At 33.7% G+C, this 22,042-nt stretch overlaps 11 protein-coding genes across 11 annotated transcripts in view; 6 read left to right on the forward strand and 5 right to left on the reverse strand.

The window, feature by feature from the left end:
- Window positions 1-4: 4 nt before the first annotated feature.
- FMP42 (Fmp42p) lies at window positions 5-1,567 on the reverse strand (the record flags this gene model as incomplete). The annotated part of the gene is made up of 1 exon (XM_019183602.1): window positions 5-1,567. One exon carries the CDS (start codon window positions 1,565-1,567, stop codon window positions 5-7), a length of 1,563 nt encoding a protein of 520 aa, XP_019038449.1.
- Window positions 1,568-3,501: 1,934 nt separating this feature from the next.
- Window positions 3,502-8,061, forward strand: WICANDRAFT_79763 (uncharacterized protein; the record flags this gene model as incomplete). Its single annotated transcript, XM_019184944.1, has 1 exon — window positions 3,502-8,061. The coding sequence occupies one exon, from the start codon at window positions 3,502-3,504 to the stop codon at window positions 8,059-8,061; it is 4,560 nt and encodes a 1,519-aa protein (XP_019038450.1).
- An 820-nt stretch (window positions 8,062-8,881) lies between these two features.
- WICANDRAFT_32539 (zinc-dependent alcohol dehydrogenase) lies at window positions 8,882-10,012 on the forward strand (the record flags this gene model as incomplete). The annotated part of the gene is made up of 1 exon (XM_019181976.1): window positions 8,882-10,012. The coding sequence occupies one exon, from the start codon at window positions 8,882-8,884 to the stop codon at window positions 10,010-10,012; it is 1,131 nt and encodes a 376-aa protein (XP_019038451.1).
- A 232-nt stretch (window positions 10,013-10,244) lies between these two features.
- BCY1 (cAMP-dependent protein kinase regulatory subunit BCY1) lies at window positions 10,245-11,615 on the forward strand (the record flags this gene model as incomplete). Its single annotated transcript, XM_019184945.1, has 1 exon — window positions 10,245-11,615. One exon carries the CDS (start codon window positions 10,245-10,247, stop codon window positions 11,613-11,615), a length of 1,371 nt encoding a protein of 456 aa, XP_019038452.1.
- A 220-nt stretch (window positions 11,616-11,835) lies between these two features.
- ERG28 (Erg28p) lies at window positions 11,836-12,319 on the reverse strand (the record flags this gene model as incomplete). Its single annotated transcript, XM_019183603.1, has 2 exons — window positions 11,836-12,192; window positions 12,245-12,319. 2 exons carry the CDS (start codon window positions 12,317-12,319, stop codon window positions 11,836-11,838), a joined length of 432 nt encoding a protein of 143 aa, XP_019038453.1.
- A 115-nt stretch (window positions 12,320-12,434) lies between these two features.
- On the forward strand, window positions 12,435-13,494 carry CAP2 (F-actin-capping protein subunit beta; the record flags this gene model as incomplete). Its single annotated transcript, XM_019184175.1, has 3 exons — window positions 12,435-12,441; window positions 12,510-12,529; window positions 12,586-13,494. The coding sequence occupies 3 exons, from the start codon at window positions 12,435-12,437 to the stop codon at window positions 13,414-13,416; spliced, it is 858 nt and encodes a 285-aa protein (XP_019038454.1). The 3' UTR covers window positions 13,417-13,494.
- Window positions 13,495-13,643: 149 nt separating this feature from the next.
- CKA1 (casein kinase 2 catalytic subunit CKA1) lies at window positions 13,644-14,666 on the forward strand (the record flags this gene model as incomplete). The annotated part of the gene is made up of 1 exon (XM_019181949.1): window positions 13,644-14,666. One exon carries the CDS (start codon window positions 13,644-13,646, stop codon window positions 14,664-14,666), a length of 1,023 nt encoding a protein of 340 aa, XP_019038455.1.
- Window positions 14,667-14,779: 113 nt separating this feature from the next.
- On the reverse strand, window positions 14,780-17,034 carry WICANDRAFT_79768 (Zn(II)2Cys6 transcription factor domain-containing protein; the record flags this gene model as incomplete). Its single annotated transcript, XM_019184946.1, has 5 exons — window positions 14,780-15,528; window positions 15,585-16,139; window positions 16,195-16,249; window positions 16,443-16,532; window positions 17,005-17,034. 5 exons carry the CDS (start codon window positions 17,032-17,034, stop codon window positions 14,780-14,782), a joined length of 1,479 nt encoding a protein of 492 aa, XP_019038456.1.
- A 249-nt stretch (window positions 17,035-17,283) lies between these two features.
- CST6 (Cst6p) lies at window positions 17,284-18,423 on the reverse strand (the record flags this gene model as incomplete). The annotated part of the gene is made up of 1 exon (XM_019185796.1): window positions 17,284-18,423. One exon carries the CDS (start codon window positions 18,421-18,423, stop codon window positions 17,284-17,286), a length of 1,140 nt encoding a protein of 379 aa, XP_019038457.1.
- Window positions 18,424-18,726: 303 nt separating this feature from the next.
- Window positions 18,727-19,574, forward strand: SPO73 (Spo73p). Its single transcript, XM_019182764.1, has one exon. The coding sequence runs from the start codon at window positions 18,857-18,859 to the stop codon at window positions 19,403-19,405; it is 549 nt and encodes a 182-aa protein (XP_019038458.1). The 5' UTR covers window positions 18,727-18,856; the 3' UTR covers window positions 19,406-19,574.
- A 213-nt stretch (window positions 19,575-19,787) lies between these two features.
- Window positions 19,788-22,042, reverse strand: part of NOT3 (CCR4-NOT core subunit NOT3) — a gene marked incomplete at both ends in the record, with an annotated part of 4,061 nt that continues 1,806 nt past the window's right edge. Inside the window, 2 exons of the mRNA XM_019185797.1 lie at window positions 19,788-19,813; window positions 19,857-21,417. Of these exons, the coding sequence (XP_019038459.1) occupies window positions 19,788-19,813; window positions 19,857-21,417 (1,587 nt within the window). The remainder of the gene's footprint in view (window positions 19,814-19,856; window positions 21,418-22,042) is intronic.

Consider the following 22,042-nt stretch of genomic DNA (forward strand, 5'->3'; position numbering starts at 1 on the left):
TGTATCAATGAGGAATTTCCATTTCTGGAGCACTTTCAGCTTCTTGCTCTAATTTCTTTCTCTCTATATTTTTTTGTTGAGTAAGGATGTAAAAGATCAGACTTGATCCAAAAATAAGAGTACAAGCAATTAATCCTAAATTAACAGGAATTGGATTATTGCCTTCATAATGATGGGTAATGTAATCTAAAAATGTTTGGAAATAGTTGATCAACCCACTAATACACATCATTAGCCCATAAACAGTACCAAAAGTGGTGAACCCAAACACTTTTGCACTATAATCACTAACTGCAGTATAGTAAAAAGGTCTATAGACAACTAGTAAAAAGATTCCCAATAAGTTTGCAGAGAAAATTTTCAAAACACCCATAATTCCAATCACAAACGAGACACACATCAAAATGATTAAAACTGTTATAGTTTTAAAATTATCCAAAATTAATCCAATGAAAGGGATAGCAATAACACCACCTAATGGTAATGCAATATCGAAAATATTATTAACACGTAATGCTAATTCTTCACCAAGTAGATATTCCTCTTGGGATCTAACAGTGGCAACAAAATAATTGATTCTAATCATTTGAATAGTTGTAAAAGCACACATTAAGAGGAAGAAAGGACTCTTCAATTGAGTTTTCACAGATTCACCATCTAAAACACCAAAGATATTACCAGATTTTGAATACAATTCATTCTCCACAATTTCTTCATAAACTGATTTACGACGTTTCCCATTAGCTGTTAAACTTGTTGTTCTGCGTAATGAATTATCAACTCCGTCTTCTAAAACTTGTTCATTTGCTGATAATAATGAAGTTCTTTCATCTATATCTGGAACTATTCTTGCTCCATCATCACCTTCTAATAATTGACCATTTTCATCCAATCCTTCAATACCCAATTTTTGCACAGTTCCCAAAGTTTTATAACTTGATTGAGGCATTATAAATAATTGACATAAAAATATAAACAATGGGATTATTAAATAAGTTATGAAAAAACTGTGTAATGAGATTTTGGTCAATTTTTGATAAACCAATCTATAGATTAAGAAAACAGCAGAAGATGTATCAAAAGCACCGGTTAATAAAGCTAAGATCATCCCACTAAATTTAGGGAAACTATTAGCCAATTGGAAACTTGAGATGAAAACAAATGGACCACCAATTGCAAGTGAAACATAACCAGAAAGATATTGATCAATAGGCAAGAATCTCAAAGTACCTGAAAGGAAGAATGCACCAATACTCAAAAACACTGAACCAATAAATCCACAAACTCTTGGTCCATAATTATCTAAAATATGTCCAACTAATAAAGCAGTAACGTTTGTCACAACAGCACCAATTGTAAACATCTTATTCAATTTCAAATCTTGATCAGCACATAATTTCAAGTTAATCCCTTCAGTTGAAACTTTACAAACATCATGATAGACACCTTGATCAATCAATATTGGTTTTAAAGCTGCAAATCCAAAGATTGGACCAGCTGCAAATAAACACCAAATGATTGCACATATGACTTGGATGATTCTTGTTTTGGATGAGGGTAGTGTCATTGTTAGGAGAATGGATTACAATAAAACCCTTTGCTGCTTTCTATTCAGCAATTGTACCTAGCTTTATACCAAAAGTTCCTTATCAATTATGTCCCTTTTCGATAACGAGCAGCCTAATCAATTTTTTTTTCTCGGGTTTATCCTTAAGTATGAGGATTAGGTCAGATATTATGTAATGATAGATGTTTATTCAATTTATGAGGAATATTTGTATATAATGATAGGTTGAAAATTTATTTAAAATAGAACAAAAATTCTAGGGATTCTAATGATATAGTTTTTATTGTGGATTTGGGAGTTTCAAAATTTTAAATTTTGAGAAGATAAATAATTGAATTTGAATTATGACATTTAAGGTTAAATATTTTTTGTAAAAACACAATTTCAAAATTGTTAGCTTTCGAAATACAAGATTTTAGTAGTAAATCAAATACTAAAATAATTTTAAACCTAATGGTGTAATTTTGAGGTATTTGTTACTAATAAATTTGCCCTTAAAATAATTGTTTTAAAAAGTCTCACGGATTTTCGCGGCCGTTATAACATTCACGGCGAAATCTAGTACAAAATTTTTTCCTCAATATGAAATCTCGCAAATGAACGAAATAACAAGAGAAAAGAGCATATCAAGAGTATATAGAAGAGAAGTCATCTCCTTATGGATTTAAAAGTGATTTCACTGAAGGGTTTGAGTTTTTGGCACTCGCAAATGTCGACTTGGAGAGGTCATTCTACGTTTAAATGTGATTGACAATATTCAAACTTCACACCAGCAAAAGATCAATCATTAATTTGACATAACCACGTAAAGTTCGAGAAGTCGATGTTAGGTGTCACATCAAATGGTCACTGTCCTTGATAATCATGAAAAGACGCCCTGTTTTTAACTTTTAGCGACTGAGTTTGTTGAATATCTTCACTGACAAGGTTCAAAGACGAAAGAGAATGCCAAAAAAGTAGAAGCGAAACGACTGGTTTAATCAACTATCAGTTCAACTAAACTTATGGATGATTAAACATGTAAAACGTCGACCAAAGCTACCTAACAATTGAACCACTCTGACACACATTTTCTTGTGGAAGAAATAGAACTGGGTGTTCTTAGGAGAATTCATTGAGGTCAACAATGTCAACAGTTTTGTGAGCTTCTTTGGTAACATTTTTTGAACTCATGAACATTTGAGTTTCTATTACTATCCAAGGACTCCTTTTGAAAAGTACTTCAAATCAACAGTAAACTTTATTAGCACAGAAAAACTTTTTGTTATAGCATCTTGACAAAAGTTTTCAAATGAATGAGTTTGAACAGTGATTATATCCTTTGTTGTATTCAATGCTTACCCATTCATCAACATCAAGTGTAAAAACTCTTGTGAAGTGAAAAAATCTGCAAGGAAAGGTGTCAAAAGAGTATGGAAAGAACACTTCAAGAGTGGGATTGAGCTCGAGAACTTGATTGAGTATATCTGTTGATAAGGGCTTGAGCAGGGTTTAGTTAGTGCTGAAATGTACCATATTTAAGACAAAATCTCATGGTAAACTACAGCACTGGAATTACCTCTGAAAATGCAACTTTTTCTTCATAGTTAAAGCCTTTTAAACTGTGAAGATTCCCTCTGAAAACAGGACCACGTGACTTTGAGATGAGCGCGAAAGTTGGTGAAGTTGAAAATTTTCACAGTCACTAAGCAGTCTCAGCACATCACCACATCCTTTTAGATTAGGGAAGAAGTAAACAAAGACAAAGTGACACATACAACGGTCAATACTATCCAAGGTCCTAAGTGGTAGCTCAACAACAACAGCCAAGAGAGGACTACACAGATACAAGATTCACAACTCACAATCCACAAGTGCTGCTATCGTCTCAGGTGCGCTTGCCACCATTCATACCAATCAATTGAGGCTTCTGGTCAAACATTACCCCAGATATAATGTCTCAAGAGGAATCTCATAATATAGACCAAGAGCAAGATGATCTTGCCTTGGTGGTTCAACAGGCAATGGAGGGGTTCCAGGAACAAGCTGGTCAATTCGATGGTGCTGATGAGAATCAAAATCAAAACAATGAGATAAATGTCAACAACGCGTCTCAAGGGCAACAACAACAACAACATGAAGAATTCAACCATGATGATGATGATTTCGAGAAAGAAATACAGAGACAATTGGAACAACAGTTTCAGCAACAAGATGCCCAAGGTGCTAATGATGTCGGTGATAATACCAATGCTCATGTTGATAATGGCTCTGGTGATCAAGACAACAATAACAATAACAATGATGATGAGGATGACTTTGCTAAAGAAGTTGAAAGGCAGTTACAACAACAGTTGGATCAACATCAACAAGAGTTTCAAGAACACCAACAGCAGCAACAACAAGATACGAATACCATCAATGATTTTGAGACCCATATTGAAGACCAAATACGGCAACAGTTGAATCTTAATGATGGCCAACCTCAAGATCAAGCCGCTCAACATGTTGTTGACGAAAGTGTTCAAAACGATTATGAGCAAGAACTACAGAAACAAATTATGGATGCGTTGAATGAACAACCAGCTAGTGAAGAAATAAGGCAAGTTGATCAAGATCAAAATGAACAAAAGGAACTTAATCATCATACTGTTACTGATTCCAATACTCAACAAGGTCAATCTTTTGAAAAACAAGAGGAACCCAAAGAGCAACATCCTCAATCGGATCAAAATCTATCACAACAAGAGTTTCAAAATGATTTTGAACAAGATCTTCAAAAACATATCATGGACGTTTTTGCTGCTCAACAGGAACAACACCAAGGACCTGAGACTCATCAGCCTGAACAAGATCAACAAAAACCTCTAGAACAACAACCTCAGAGTGATGCTGGGCCACAGGATGCAGACGATTTTGAATTGCAATTACAAAACTCAATTATGGAGGCTTTTAATGCTGCTACTGATGTTGAAAACACAAGTCAAGAACAACATCAACAAGTTGAACAGCCTATACAACCAGCAGAGCAAGAGAAATCTGAACCAATACCACAAGCTCAACCCCAATTTTCAAAAGTTGAACCACAACCTCAACAAACATCAACAGCAGCTCCTGTTCAATCACACCAACCTGAACAACCAGCTACTCAACATCAAGTTCCATCACAATCTGCTGTTCCACCAGCTGCTCAATCTCCAGCGCCAGCGCCAGCTCAAACACAACCTGTTGTTCAACCTCCAGCACAAGCACAAACTCAGGTAGCACCCCAATATCAACCACCACAACCACAACATCCTCAACCTGAATATGGTGATGTGTATGAAGAGGAATTACAGAATCAAATTCTTAGTGCATTTGCTGAATCTGAACAACAATATAATCAACAAATGCAACAATTGCAGCAACTTCAAGCTCAACAAGCTGCACATCAGCAACAATCACAACAACCATTGTCTCAATATACTGATGATATTGATCCATTTCGTGATGCATTGGAGCAATTGGTTCAAAATGTTATTGATGCTCAAGTTGAACCGGATAATAAGAGCTCTTCACAACAACAACAACAACAACAAAATGATGATGAGGAAATTGATATGAATCAAATCATGCAAAATGCTTTAGCTATGGCTGTGGAGAATCCTAATTTGTTGTTACAAAACTTGAACCAATTGAATAATAATAATGAATTGAATTTACAACAAGATTCTTCCGCTTTGATTAATCAATTGATTAGTTCTGGTGTTAATTTAGGGGAAGCTGTTCAAGCCACTACAGCTGCTGTTAAGAACAAGAAAAAAGCTCCAGCTAAACCAAAGGAAAAGAAACCTCCAAAAGAGAAGAAACCTAGAGCTCCAAGGAAGACTCCTGCAAAGAAGAAGAAGGATACAGCTGTTGTACCAAGTACTGGTGTTATTACTCCTCAATTCCAACCGCAACAACAATTACCATCGTTTCAACAACAGCAAGGTATTATTTTACCTCAACAACAACAACAACAACCTCAAGCTTTATTACCATCTGCTGCTCCTGGACAACAACCTTTACAACTTCCACCACAATTACCACAACAGCAACAAGTTCAACAACCTACTCAATCTCAACTACCACAATCACAGTTGATCCAACCTTCACCACCAACTGCAACAAAACCTATTGATCTTGGTCCAAAACAACCAAAACCTGCACCTGCTAATTCAATTATTGATTCTGTTAAAAATTCAGCGCCTCTGTTATTGTTGACAAAAGATAGATCAATTGATTTACAAAATCATAATGCTGAGCAAAAGAAGAAAGCTTCATTGTCAATTGCTGAAACTTTGGCTTTGAGTAGATCAGGTATGTCTAGTGGTAAATTTTCATCAAAATTACAAGAGCCAAAACCTGTTGAACAAGTTCATCCTAAAACTGCCACTGTGGGTACTTCTCAAGCTGAACAGAATTTGCAACAAACACCACCACCACCACCACCAATCGACAGAACTTCTCAAGATAAGAATGTTATAACTGCATCTGTGGAGAATGCATTGAAGCAATTGTTGACAGCACAACCACCATCAACACCAACAAGTTCAACAAAGGCTAGTGATAAGCAAGATGCTGATATGATTGATCCTGCGCTAGCTGAATTACAACAAAAAGTTGATCCAAAGGCACCATCACAGGAACAACAACAACCATCATCTTCATCATCTTCGCAAGCTCCTGTTGTTTCGAAACCTTCAACACCATTCACACCATTACCTGTTGCACCTGGTAGTCAAGGAAATGCATTGATTAACAACATTGGCTCATTATTACCAAATTTACCTTCAAATTTAACAAGTATGATTTCATCAGCTATTAATTCTGCAGTTAGTTCAGGTAAGATTAGTTTCAATGATCAAAATCCTTCAACACCTACTGAATTTCAAGATACTCCTAAATCTGGTAAAAAATCTAAATTATTGATCAATAGAAATGAAACTCCAGAACAACAAAAGGAAAGAATTAGATTAGAGAATCGTGAACGTAAGAAAAGATGGAGAGATGCTAATAAATTAAAGAATCAAAATAATGATCTTAGAGCTCGTTTGAAGAAAAGAGCTATTCAATTGTTTGGTGCTGAAGAGACTCCAAAAAAGAAGGAATGGATTGAAAGTGAATTTGAAAAAAGGAAAAACAGAAGAATTATTAAAGCTGCTAATTTAGAAGATTTGGCTACATTAATTAATGAGACTTTATCCAAAATTGATGTTGCATCTTTAAATCAAGAGACTTTAACTCAGATTATTTCTCAATTGGTTACTTCTGCATTTAATCCACCAGCTCAAAGTGCTCAACAACAACAACATCAACAAGAAGCTGGTAATAATAATTATATTACTACAACTCAAAGAAATTTATCACCTGGTGCTGTTGAAGAGTTGGCTGGATTACCAAGAGGTTCGGTATCTTCATTCAAAGTTGATAATCAATCAGTTCCAAGAAGTCAACCTGATGATGAATCTGGTAAAATTGGTGATCAAGGGAATCAAGAAAAAGTGGCATTACCTTCAAAAGAACCAGATTTGGAACTATCTTCATTGATTAATAACAAACAAAGGGAACAAGTTGAGACTACTAGTACACCAAGTCCAGTTATTGGTCAACAAGTTAATAAATTACCTTTGAAACCTTCAATGCCAATGAAAAGGAAAAGTGATGTTTTATCAAATTTTGAATTGAAGAAACCAAGATTTAACATCCCATTGATTCCAACAAATATGAAATTTGATGATGATGTTGATAAGGGTAAAGATGTTCAAGTTACTAAAGAAACTGTTGTTGTTAAAGATAAACCTGAACCAACAAAGAGCGTTGTTGAAACAGGTGTTGCTAAGCCAGTGGAGAAGTCAATTGAAAAGCCAATTGAAAAGCCAATTGAAAAACCAGTTGAGAAACCGGTCGAGAAACCAGTTGCAAGTGTTGTTTCAAAACCATCACCAATTGTTACACCTACACCTAAAGAACCTACAAAACCATCACCACCTAAACCAGTTGAAAAACCAGTTGCTGTTAGTAAACTTGCTCCACCAAAGCCTAGTGCCGGATTACCATTACATTTACAAAGACCAATCAAGATTCCATCATTCAGAAGACCTGAACCTTCCAGACCATCACCACCAGTTCCATCAGCTGCTGCTACAACATCAGTGAAGCCAGTTGATAAACCTTCACCAGCACCATCTACAACACCAGAAGCTGCCAAAGAGCCTACACCAAAACCAGTTGAAAAACCATCTTCAACACCACCACCACCTACATCCATCACCACCACTACTACTGAGAAGGAGAAAGAATCGACAGCTACAACTACAAATTCAGTCAAACTGGAGAAGCCATCAATACCATCATCAACTACAACACCAAAATTAACCAGACCAAAATTTGGCATGGGATTGAGAAAACCACCAGCATTTCAAGGATTAAGAAAACCTGGAGCATTTCAAAGACCACCTGATAGGGATAAAAGAAAAGGGTTAATTCAATAGAGAGGGAGATGAAATGAGAAAGAAGAAAAGAAGATGAACGAGATACCACTGTAAATTATATTTTTTTGTACAATAGATGGGATATTATAATGATTATAGAGAGTTAAGAGAGGAATGGGTATTATAATTAATTGTTTATTTAAATCAAATGGGTTAAATAATTTGTTACTTTTTTGTAGTTTTGATTATGAATCTGTCTTTTTGAGATATATTTCGTTTTGAACTTGAACTGTAATGTCGTTTATGTGGTGAATTGTTCGATGACCAGCCTTTTCGTTTCTTTTCGAGATTGCGATTGCAATTGATTTAATCGATACAGTTTAGTGTGAAGAAACCTTCTTCTGGGTCCCCGTAAAGTCAACTCAGGCTGAGAAACCCGAGAGATGTACACAATCCCACTTACATTCCGATAAACACATATAATGTATCACGTATTTCAATTCTGTACACCTTCTTAATTGCTTCTTTGTTGTAACTTGTGATCATGTGAAGATGCAAATCATCATAAAGTCCGACTTTTTTTTTATTGTGTAGCTGGTTTCCCCAGATTAAAATGAATTTCAACTTCTCCATTGTTTTCTTTAATCAATTGGCTCATGCTGAGTGTTTCAAATTGAACAAGTCCGAAGGAATGCTAAAGCTAGGCAGTTGACTTCGTTATATTTCCATTCAGTTATATCACTCTCACTTAAATCTAGTTGTGAACAATAAGCCCATCTCCTCATGCCACTACTACAAAAAACTAGTATAAAAGAATAGATGTAACCAAATTATAGCTTTTACTTATGTTAGTGATGCAGCCATAACCAAATTCCCAAAAATGCTTAGAACATTAACTCATTCAATCAAACATACTCAAAAATCCAGACTATTATTACGTTCATTGGCAAGTAGTGCTGCAAGTCCAACAGTTCCAGAGACTCAAAAAGCCATTATTTTTTATGAACCAGGTGGTCAATTACATTATAAAGATATTCCAGTTCCAAAACCTGGACCAAATGATATCTTGGTGAACATTAAATATACAGGTGTTTGTAATTCAGATTATCATGCATGGAAAGGTGATTGGGCTTTCAAACCAATTTTACCACTAGTTTTAGGTCATGAAGGTGCAGGAGTTGTTGTTGCCAAAGGTGAAAATGTTACAAATTTTGAAATTGGTGATCATGCTGGTGTTAAATGGGTTAATTCAACTTGTCAAAGTTGTTCATTCTGTGAAGAAGCTCATGAATCAAGTTGTCCAAATCAAAAAAATTCAGGTTATACGGTCCAGGGAACTTATCAACAATATGCAGTTGCAAATGCTGTTCAAGCTGCTCATTTACCAAAAGATGTTGATTTAGCAAAAGCTGCTCCTTTATTATGTGCTGGGTTAACTGTTTATAAAGCTTTAAAGAATGCAAATATTAGAGCTGGTGATTGGGTTACCATCATTGGTGCAGGTGGTGGTTTAGGTACTTTAGCTGTTCAATATGCTAGAGCAATGGGCTATAAAATTTTAGCTATTGATGGTACTAATAAAAAAGATCATGTGTTATCAAAAGGTGCCGATGAATTTATTGATTTTAATGCAGTTTCTGATATCCCAGAAGAAGTTTTGAAAGTTACTGAAGGTGGTCCCCATGCTGTTATCAATGTTTCAAATTCTGTTAAAGCTTATCATGATGCAGTTAAATATGTTAGACCAACTGGTACTGTTGTCTTGGTTGGTTTACCAAAAGGTGGTGCCACTTTGAGTACTGATATTGTTTCTCATGTGCTAAGAGCCATTAACGTGAAAGGTTCAGTTGTTGGTAATAGAGCTGATACTCGTGAAGCTATTGAATTTTTCAGAAGAGGTAAAGTTGAATCTCAAGTTAAGATTGTTGGATTATCTGAGGCTCCAGAAGTGTTTAAATTGATGGAGAAGGGTGAAATCCTCGGTCGTTATGTCTTGGATACCACTAAATAGGTCTTTTTATAGTGACTTTTTTATGAAATGAATGAAATTTGTTGAATATTGTATATACGTGGTCGGATTTCCCCACACCATAATACCACACCACGTGACCTATCAACACTCCTCGGATCTCCCTTCACGAAATTCAGTTGTGAATTTTTGGAATCCCTTAAAATCGATGATAGCAGCTTTCAATTGAGAAAGCAGTAGCAAGGCTAAAACAGCACTACAACAACAATTGATCATGTCCTTGCCTAAAGAATACATCAACGAATTGAACGAATTGAACAAGGAGATCCAGCGCAAGAATCCTCAGGACATCTTGCAATTCTGTTTCAACTATTTCCAATCCCGTTTGGAAGAACAACGGAAACAACTATGGAGTCAAGAGGCAAAAGCTAGAGCTGCTGGTATTTCTTTATTCCCATCTAGAAAATTGAACAGTATCCAAGATGAAGATGCTAAAGGTTCAAGTCCATTGTTTAAGAACTCATTTGTCAATGATGATCCACATTCAAAGGATTTAGTTGGTCATGATCATGATGCCTCAACATCATCAAGTGGTGATAATAACATTTTCAAATCTGGGTTCCATGTTGGCGAGGAAAACAAATCAAACATTGCAAACACAGTTGATCCAATTGCTGCTCCTGCTCAAGGTAGAAGAACTTCTCATGTTGTTGGTCATTCTCCATCATCAAATACATCAACACCACCACCATCAGCATCATCAAATCATCATCATAGTCAACAACTTCATAACATCCCTTCAACTTTCAATGCTAATAGACGTACATCTGTCAGTGCAGAAACATTAAATCCAAATCGTTTGAAAGATGATTGGAAACCACCAATCATTGCTAAAACTCCAGATCAATTATCAAGATTAAGTAATTCAGTTGTTAAAAATTTCTTATTTAGTTCATTAGATGAAGATAGTTTGAAAACTGTGATAGGTGCATTAGAAGAAATCAAAAAACCAGCAGGTAGTGAAGTTATTAAACAAGGTGATGAAGGTGATTTCTTCTACGTTGTGGAATCAGGTATAGTTAATTTTTATGTTAATGGAGATAAAGTTAACAGTTCAGGTCCTGGTTCAAGTTTTGGTGAATTGGCATTAATGTATAATTCTCCAAGAGCTGCCACTGCTACTGCTGAAACTGATTTAGTGTTGTGGGCTTTAGATCGTTTAACTTTTAGACGTATCTTGTTGGCTAAAACTTCCAAAAAGAGACAATTGTATGAAAGTTTCTTGAAGGAAGTTCCAGTGTTGAGTCGTTTATCATTATTTGAACGTTCTAAACTAGCTGATGCTTTGGAAACTGAATCTTATAAAGCTGGGGATGTTATCATTAAAGAAGGTGAAGTTGGTGAAAATTTCTATTTGATTGAAACTGGTGAAGCTAATATTGTTAAGAATGAAGGTGGTTTAATCGGTAGTGTTAAAAGAGGTGATTATTTTGGTGAAGTTGCCTTATTAAATGATTTACCAAGACAAGCTAGTGTTATTGCTAAAACTGATGTTAATGTTGCAACTTTAGATAAACGTGGGTTCCAAAGATTATTAGGTCCTGCTGTTGAAGTTTTAAAACGTCAAGATCCAACAAAGCATTGAAAAACAAACAACAACACAATTATCGAATTTTAATGAATATTAATGTCATCATCATAAAGAGCTTTCCCCTTTTTGTTCAGTTTCTTTTTTTGTTATTTGTTATATCTTTTTTTTTAAAGTCGTTTTTCCCCAGTGTTTTCTGTTTTATGAAAGTATCCTTTACAAGAGATTACCCATTTCATATATATCTTATATCAAATAAACAATTTTTTGGTTATATCTAAGCTAAACCCATGTAGTAATCTTTTTGTAAAGTCATCCAAACAATAGTTGAAGTAGCCACAATTAAAGGACCTAATAAACCTTTACCAAATTTAGCAGTTTTGAAAATCAACCATTCAGAATTAAAATGGAAAAATGCAATTAAGTATGAAGCTAAAGTAATTTGATAAACTTGAGGATTTGTTAAATAATAAGCACCATAAAATCTAATAACAGCAGAGACAAAAGTCCAAGTACCAAAAGTACGAGCTGATAAGTTTGTAGTTTCTAAAGGTTTGTTTTCATATACTCTTCTTGTTAATTCCAAGCCTGAGAAGTAAGTTTGAGCTGAATTAAAGACGGAGACAATTGAGATCTGAATCTGTTAGTTTAATAATACCCCAGAAGATGATGGATTTAATACTCACGAATAATAACCATTTTGGAAGGATTCCTGGAGTTTGAGGGATCCAAGGACCGACTAAATCAAGGAAACTGGACATTTCAAATTTTAAACCAAAACAACGTGAAATCAATTGAATTAAATCAAGTTTTCCTTAATGAAAAATCGTTTGATGATGGTTTTTTTTCGTATATGGAAAAACAGGTTTCGCGAAAATGTCAAGTGTTGATTTTTGGATTTTGAATTTTGAAGCTCCTGAAATTTTATACACAAATTTTAAAACGAATTAGAGAAATTGAATAGGAAAATGGTGAGTTTTTTTGAAGAAAATGACTTAATGGTAATCAATTGCTAACTATTGACAAGTCTGAAGAATCTTATGACGCTGCTTTGGATCTTTTGAGGAGATTGGATCCTAAAAACATTGCCAAAAACTTGCAAAGTATTATCAAATTGAATCCTGATTTAGCTGAAGATTTATTATCTTCTGTGGATATCCCTTTAAATGTTGCTCGTGATGAAGCCAATGGTAAAAAATACCTAACTTGTGATTATAATAGAGACTTGGACTCTTATAGATCTCCTTGGTCAAATAAATATTATCCAGTTTTAGAAGAAGGTGATGATGAAAGTCCGTTTCCTTCTGAAAAGTTGAGACAATTGGAGATTTATGCCAATGATTCCTTTGATGTCTATAGAGATCTATATTATGAAGGTGGTGTTTCAAGTGTTTATTTCTGGGATCAGCCAGATGAAGAAGATTCTCAAAATGATTCGAATTTCGCAGGTGTTGTGTTATTAAAGAAAAACACTGATGATGAACAAGGTCTTTGGGATTCAATTCATGTTTTGGAAGTGTTGGTGGGTCGTTCCAAAGCCACATACAAAGTTACATCTACAATCATACTTGATCTATCCAAAGTGGATAAAGATAAAAAGGATTCAATCAGTTTATCTGGTAATTTGATAAGACAAACTGAAAAAGAATTGGCCATAACAGACGAACACTCACATATTATAAATATCGGTACATTGGTTGAAGATATTGAGTCCAAATTGAGAAACTTGTTGCAAGAGGTGTATTTTGGAAAGACTCGTGACATTGTCGGAGATATTAGATCGTTACAAGGGCTCTCCTCTTCAGAAGACGACAAAAAGAAACAGCAGGAATTGGTTAAGGGAATCCAAGGGCTATGATCTATATTCTATAATGCTTTATATTTATGAATTGAATTTGAATTGAATTGAATTTCTGTAGAATTGCTTATAATCTGGAAAACATCCCAACACCAAATCGAACTCACCACAAAAAAAAAAAAACCAATCCATAAATCGGGCAACAACAAAACTGACAAATCTACAATTCAAAAGGTGGAAAACCAAGATACAATCAATTATAAAATTACATCTAATTAATATCAATAATGAGTGCTGATAAAGAAATATCGATATCGCGTGTCTATGCTGATGCAAACAATCAAAAAAGTCGACAATATTGGGATTATGAAAATGTTTCAATTGTATGGCAAACTCAAGAAAATTATGAAATTATAAAAAAATTAGGACGTGGTAAATATTCAGAAGTTTTCCAAGGTATTTCATTAAATGATCATGAAAAAGTTGTTATAAAAGTGTTGAAACCTGTTAAAAGGAAAAAAATTAAAAGAGAAGTTAAAATTTTACAAAATTTAGTTGATGGTCCATTTATTATAAAATTATTAGCTGTGGTGAGAGATCCATTATCTAAAACTCCTGCTTTAATTTCTGAATATGTTAACAATTTGGATTTTAGATCATTATACCCAAATTTAACTGATTATGACGTGAGATTTTATATGTATGATTTATTGCAAGCTTTAGATTATTGTCATTCAATGGGGATAATGCATAGAGATGTTAAACCTCATAATGTTATGATTGATCATGATTTGAAAAAATTAAGATTGATTGATTGGGGGTTGGCTGAATTTTATCATCCGGGTACTGAATATAATGTTCGTGTTGCTTCAAGATATTTTAAAGGTCCTGAATTATTAGTTGATTTTAGACTTTATGATTATTCTTTAGATTTATGGTCTTTTGGTGCAATGTTGGCTTCAATAATCTTCAAAAAAGAACCTTTCTTCCATGGGAAATCAAATACTGATCAATTGGTTCAAATTGCAAGAGTTTTAGGAACTGATGAATTACATGAATATTTGAAAAAATATAAGATTCAATTAGGTACTGAATATGAAGATTTAGGTCATTATGTTAGAAAACCTTGGTTTAGATTTGTTAATCAATCAAATGAACATTTAACAAGTGAAGAAGCTATTGATTTCATTGATCATTTACTGCGATATGATCATCAAGAAAGATTAACTGCAAAAGAAGCAATGGCTCATCGTTATTTTGATCCTGTACGTGCACTTAAACTAGCAAATAACCCCCCAATTAATACTTGAATGAACTCCAGAAATATTTTATACACACTTTTATATATTGATTATACAAATTTGTTAGCTATATTATGAATATTGATTATTATTTATACTTTTTTTTTTACTTCTTTTCTTTTTTACCATGATTTATGAATCCATTCGAGTTTCAAGTTTTTAAAACATTTTAATAGATCAATATCATTAATGATGATTAATGAAGCATCAATGAATATTTGTAGTTGTTTATATTTGTTTAATTTGTTTTCATTAATCTTTCCAACATCTGGTTTAAAGGTGTTCAATTTTTTAAATAATCCTTTGATAACACATTTTAATGATTCAACATCATATTTGAACTCTTTAATCAATAACTTTATAGTTCTAGCTTTGGTAGAAGCTGTAAAATTATATCTTTGATAGGTATAAAATTCCATAAATGCATGTTTTGAATATTTCTTGAGGAAACTAAAATTCAAATCCATTAAACTGATTAAAATCTTCAAATATAGACAAACTGAGATTAATAAAGCTTCATGGAATAGTACAACATCCAAACTTGATAATTTTCTCATTATTTTAACACAACATTGATTTTTAAAATTAATTATCTCTATTGGATCTTTATGATGATGTGTTTGATATTTAAAAATATTGACACAACAATCAATTAATTGATCAACTAATGAGATTTGGAAACAATTAATATTTTCAATGACTTGAAATGTTAAAATCTTGATAATTCCAAGATTCATCTTGTTTGAATCCATTTCCATGAAAACTTTTAAACAGCTTAATAAATCCATAGGATCATATTTGATTTTAACATATTCATAAAGTTCCAATGCTGTTGTATCAATGTTTAATGATGATAATAATGGGTAGAATCCTAAGTGTGATGTTAGTAGTTGATTGTGTGTTTATGGAATATGGTATTGAAGATACTTTTGATTGTAGGAATTCTAAATTGAAGTTTTTCATCTGAGTCTTTTAGTGGTGGATTTGAAACCTTACATTGCTTCTTTGAAGTTGGTTTTCGGGTACTTGAGCATGAGTTTGAAATCTTCCGTTTTTGGGGAATAACTTGGGATTCATTCTTATCAGAGGTTTCAGTTTGTGAAGCCCTTGATAACTCATCAAGGTTATTATTCTCATTATCTTTTTTTCTTAAGCTCATCTTCTGAGGTTCACTAGCAAGGTTTTCTTTCAAGGTTTCAGGAGAGTTCTTTACAGGAAGATTTTCTGAATTCCATTGACATTTCAAACCTCTTATAAGACAAGGACCACAAATAGGTTGTGTCTTATTGCATTTTCTGTGTCTCTTGTTGCAATTCAAACATGCTTTGATTATAGATGATTTATTCCCCAAGTGTGTAACAATTGAATGTGCTTCCTCCAGTGACCTCTCTGTTGATTCTTTCTCAGTGCTTATAGTAGTAGCATTAATTTGAGACAATTCTTCAATTTGATCATTTTCATGAACAAAATTCTCAATAAACTCTTTAAAAATGTTAGTCAAGAACTTGACTTTAAGTAATTAACCAGGTATTCATACCATGAACACTTAATGTAGAGTCTACTTGATTCTTCTTTTTAATTATTGCAATTGCCTAAATGGTTGTTAAATCAAAGCCCTCAAAATTTCACACCTGCCCAGAATCCAGGACTATTGAACTGCACAACATACACCATCATTGATTCAGCATCATATTTTTTTAAGTGTTAATGCCTTTGAATAAAAAACAATCAAACATGAACAGCCCAACTTTAACCACCACCAAAGACAATTAAGCCCTCACAGACCATTAAACCTTGTAAGTTGTAACTCTCTCTTGTTTTTCCTTGCTTAATTTTAGCCTCAATACTTTTCTTATTGTACTCATGTATGGGTACCTATTGACGTCGTTGTTGATTTTCTTATTGTGTCACCAGGGGTACATCATGTTGAAAAAGGCTTTTCTGAAACCTCATCACCAACTCAATTTGAAACTGAAGCAATATTATTGACAATCACACGCTAATTCAACACGAATCACACGTTAAGCCGTTGGAATTGGAATTGAAATGGCCTTTGGGCCTTGGAAAAGTGTACACATGACGTTTCCTGTGTAATCTAATCTCATCAAACGGCTGATTGGAAAAAACCGTTGTGAATCTAAAACACAATCAATCCAATTGAGGAAGTTTTGTTGATCTGAAAGGTCAAATATGTCAACAAAGCTGCGTGTTGGATAATTGACTATTGTTTTGATGAATTATCACCAATATCAATGGTTTTCGTGATGTGTAAACAAAAGTAAACAATTGGGTGGCAAACGAACCGCGCTGTGCAATTCCTGGACAAATCTGGTTGGAAAATACTCACAAGTGCTAATTCGATCTCATTTGAATTCATAGTCAACCGATTGATGATAATATTCACAAGAATCTGGTGTTTTCTGGTTTAGATTCAGTTCAAATGTTGTTGTTGATGTAATTCAGAAAAGGCTTTGAAGATTACGAAAAACAATATCAAAATTATAAATATATTGCAGTAAAACCCACACATGGGTACACCTAATTCAAATCAAAAAAACACATATATAAAGAGAAAATAATTATAATATAATAAATGTCACAATAATAATAATAACTAAGAAATCAATCACTCATCTTCGTAATCATCATCTTCATCCTCATTCACTTCAAAATCTCCATTACTAAAATCTTCAAAAGAGATTCCACCCAATAATTTACCCAACTCTTCAACATCATTAGCTCTATTTGTTTCATAAAGCATTTTAACTTCTTGATAAAAATCAATCAATCTCTTCTTGTCTTTTTTCAACTGATTAATTTGAAATTGATATTTTTCAACATCTTCTTTTAGTTGAATATGTGCAGCTTTTTTACGTTGTCTACATTTTGAAGCTGCAATTCTATTTCTCTCCAATAATCTAGCCTTTTTCCATGCTGCTGTACCTGGGATTGGACCTGCATCTGGATTGAATATAACTTCATTGTTATAAACCAATTTATGATTTGGAATACCAGATTGGCCTAAAGTGGTGTATGGTTGATTGGTTTGCTTCACCTGTTGCTGTTGTTGTTGAGGTGGTGGTGGAGGAGGTTGTTGTTGCTGTTGAGGAATTGGAGGTTGTTGAGGTGGTGGGACATTAACTAGATGCTGAGGTATCTGTTGAGGAGGAGGAACTTGTTGTTGCTGCTGTGGTTGAGGTGGAATTTGAATGTTTGGTGTAAGAGGATCTATTCCTAAAGATGGATTGTATAATTGTTGGTTTATATTAGAGTCATCTTGTGAAGATGGTTTGGGTAGAGGCGGTGGTTGACTATCATATAAATCATCCCCGTTCAAACTATGTGTTGTAATTTGACCAATTTGACCATTTGAAATAGATATTCTTCTTCTTGGTTGTCCTTGGTTATTAACCATCAAGGCACTTTCAAAAATTGGAGGATTTGTCAAAGGGAAATGGGAAACATCAATACCATATGGGGCAAAGAATGGAGAAAGTGTTTCTGTAAACAACCCATTATTAGTAAACATCTGAGCTGATTGATGATGTTGTTGAGGTTGTGGTCGTTGTTGGTTTTGTTGTTGTTGTTGATCTAGAGGAATGTTTAATAATGGGTTTTCATTGGTATTATTGTTGTTGGATGATGGCACCTTGTCCTGACCAGTCTTGATGTTGCTCTGTAGTTTCTGGAGATGGTTTTGCAACTGTTGCTGTTGCTGGTAATGCAAGCTATTGGCGTAATTCAGCTGTGAGTTCAAGTCTGTCATCATGGACCCATATATGATTCTTTGATGTCTAGCAAATAATAATAATAGAAATAATAATTGGTAGTATCTGGTGTAATTTGTAATTGAATTTTGACATCAACTTCACAAAATTTGAATTCGCGGGATTCTTTTTTTTTTTTGCCATGGAGACGGCCGAATTAAAATTTACGGAAAAATTGATTATGTAAGAGATTACCCAGACGAGTACCACGTGACTCAAGAGGGCGTACATTTCCGGAGAAAAATCACAAAACAGTTAAATAAAGTCATTATAGGTATAATTGAATTGAATTGACTTTTGATAATTAAAGCTAGTCCACTGGAAGCCTATAATCCTTTTAATCATCATTCTTTGCTCAACTCATATGGTGCCCCCATTTTACTGCTAATAGTCCAATTCATTTAAACCATCTCCCCATATCATGCTCATAATATGACGATATCTTTAATTTCCAATGATCAAGATCAAATATACCAAGATCCTGAAATATCTTTTGAAGATAAAAACAATAAACCTTCAATAATAACAAATTACATCATACCCAAATATAAACTAGATCAAATAGTTTCAAACTGTATTGAAAATTTATCAAAACAGAAAACAATCTCATCAACAACAACATCCACAACATCCACATCATCACTGGAATATTCATATGACTTATTGATTGAAAATGAACGAGGGTTTATCATATTTGGTCTACCGTTCTATACAAAATATATGTTCCCATTTGATCCACCAAATTTCACAAATATAAATGGTTCGAAAATCTCAAACTTGAAATTGTTCCCATTACCTGATTTAAATTGGAAATGGAGTTGGGATAAATGGTACGTTATAATGAATGATGATAATGATGATCAAGGTTGGTGTTATAGTTGGAGATTTGGCTCAAAACATTGGAGAGGTGAACAAAGGCTTGGTTGTTTTGTAAGAAGAAGAATTTGGTTAAGATTAAGAGAGAGGAAAATTTTAGCATAGGATAGATAATTTGCATTTAATTGAAACGTTTTTTTTTCTCATGTTTATTTTGTAATCTACAACGTCCAATTGTAAAGTCCAATAATAATTAATAATTGAATAATAAGTGTTAAATAAAAAACCATAATCAACAAACAAGACAAACACAATCAGATAAAAAAAGCACACACAGCAGAATACCATCAAACAGGTGGAGATAAATCTCTATAATTTAATTTGAAGTTAATCAAATCACCCATAGACCAAAATTGAGCATCAAATTTAAGAAAATTTGAAATTTCAAATCCATCACCTTCTTGAATTGGCATTGAAGTTTTCCTTTGAAACCAAAGTTTTTTACTTAAATCACATCTCCAATTTCTTCTTTGTAATTCCCTTTCAGTTATATAATGTTCAATTGGTGTAGTGCTATAGTAAAATCCAAAAAATAATGTTAAAATATCTAATCCACTTAAAACTGCATCAAAATTATTAGTCATTGATAATTTGTGTCTTGCATCTTCATACAATTGAGCAACTCTTTGGTATTCACCAGTAGTTAGTTGGGATGGTTCAACTTGACTAACCATATAATCTCTTGGAAGTCTTAGCAAATCACGAACATTAGCTGTACTTTTTGGAAATTCACCGTTATTTGATGAAGTTCGACTAGAAATTGATGAAGCAATCATTGCATTAATACCTGGAGGATTCTTCAACAAATTAACATCTTGTTGATATTCAACTTGATTCACAGGTGAAATTGGTAAATTGGAACTTGATGAACGTGCAGTATCACCAATTGAAACATTCCCATTTAAACTATTACTAACACCTTCACTTGGACTAACTGATGTAGCTGGTCTCTCCAGACCTATCGAACTTGGAACACCTGCAGTAGTAGATGTAGTAGTAGTTGTGGTTGTAGTGGTAGTTGCCGGTGGTATACTTTTAGATGGTGTTATTGGTACTTCAGTTGCATTTGATGATGTAGCCGTCGTTATCTGTGCTGGTGCTGTACTTGGAGGAGCTGGTGATGATGGGACTGCTTCACTGTCACCATTGCCATTACCATTATTATTCAAAAATCCACCAGATGCCAGAATTGACCATTTCATAGCAGAAGGAGGTTGACTTGGTGGAGCTGCAGGTTTCAACGTACTCGACAGGGATGTTGGAGTACTAGTGTTTGAGTTTGTAGACAGCGAAACAAACTTCTTCTTTGGAGTTTCAGATCTTCTTATTGGATTTATACCTGGTGGTCCTTGAGCTGGAGCTGAAGCTGGAGGAGCTGGAGGCAGCCCACTAAGAGCTGGTGCACTTGAAGGTGCGGGACTGACTTTTTCTGGTGTATTTGCTGTCACTGATTTAGCAGGTTTTGGTGAAATTGACTTTTCCTTTTTCTCTTCAACTTTTTCTTCTTGTACTGATAATCCATTAAATGATGAAACAACTTCATTAGACAACAATTCATTAGATTCAAGATCAAGAGATTCATAAATATATTCATTATCAATGAAATTTGGATCACGATTGCTCTGCAAGAAGTATATTAGATCTTCTTTAATTTCCAATATATCAGCAACTTGCAATTCATCATTCTCCAACAATCTTAGAGCCAATTCCAATTGTTGTTGATGCCATCTATATCTGGTTTGTAGCTCTTTCAATTCTTCTTTCTTGGATTCATTTGCACTTGAATTCTTCTTACTCTTCTTACCACTTAGTTTTTCGATTTCAACTTCAACCACTTGATATTGTCTCTCTATATCATCAATAGATTCTTGTAAGAAATTTATCGTATCCAGTTTTTCTTGTTCTTCAGGATCCAAATCAGCACCTTGTTTCAAACTCATATTAGAATAAGCCTTCACTTTCGAACCCTTTTCCACAACTTTATATTTTTCCATTGCAGTCTCTACTAACCGTCTGTATTCCAGAAGTTTATCCTTATCTTTGACTTCATTTTGAGTTTGCCATACCTTGATTTGTTCTCTTAATTTCTGCAATTTCTTGATTTCTCTCTTCAAGTCCTATATCCAATGTTAGAGATTATGATTTAATGTCTGTTATTCTTTTATACTTACACTCTCTAGTTTATCTCTTTGAGAAGGATTTGTTGAGTTTTCATGTCTTTCATGATAGGTGTCAAATATCTCAAGACCTTCATTGATCTTTTTAAACACACGATCAATTTCCCTAGAATGATAATTAGTCTATATCCCATTGCAAACATGTTTCATCAAAAACACATACTGTTGAAGTTTCCTATGAGCCATTTTGTAATCACTTTAGTTTTTGAATAAAAAGTATTGAAGACCTTCACTGTATTATTATCATTTAATAAAAATGTGTGAATATGATATGAGATTGAAATGGAATAGAGGGAATTGACAAAATTGAGCTCTAATAAAACTTTTGTTATATAGAGAACTTTCTCCCAAAGAAATTGTTTTACAATATTTGAAATTTCCACGAAAAAAAAAAGTGTAACTAGTTGGAAAGACACAGAGCAGCACAATCTGAACAATGATCAATTCCTTATGAGAACAACTATTCAGTCAAAGTTCTTTGGATTCTTCAATTCTGGTTTCAAAATTCTTTGTGAATCCTTTTTTTTCTTTGGTTTCGTTGATTCTAAATTTTTTACAGAAACGA

This window comes from Wickerhamomyces anomalus, assembly GCF_001661255.1.
Source record: "Wickerhamomyces anomalus NRRL Y-366-8 unplaced genomic scaffold WICANscaffold_4, whole genome shotgun sequence".
NCBI classification, from domain to species: Eukaryota; Fungi; Ascomycota; class Saccharomycetes; order Phaffomycetales; family Wickerhamomycetaceae; genus Hansenula; species Hansenula anomala.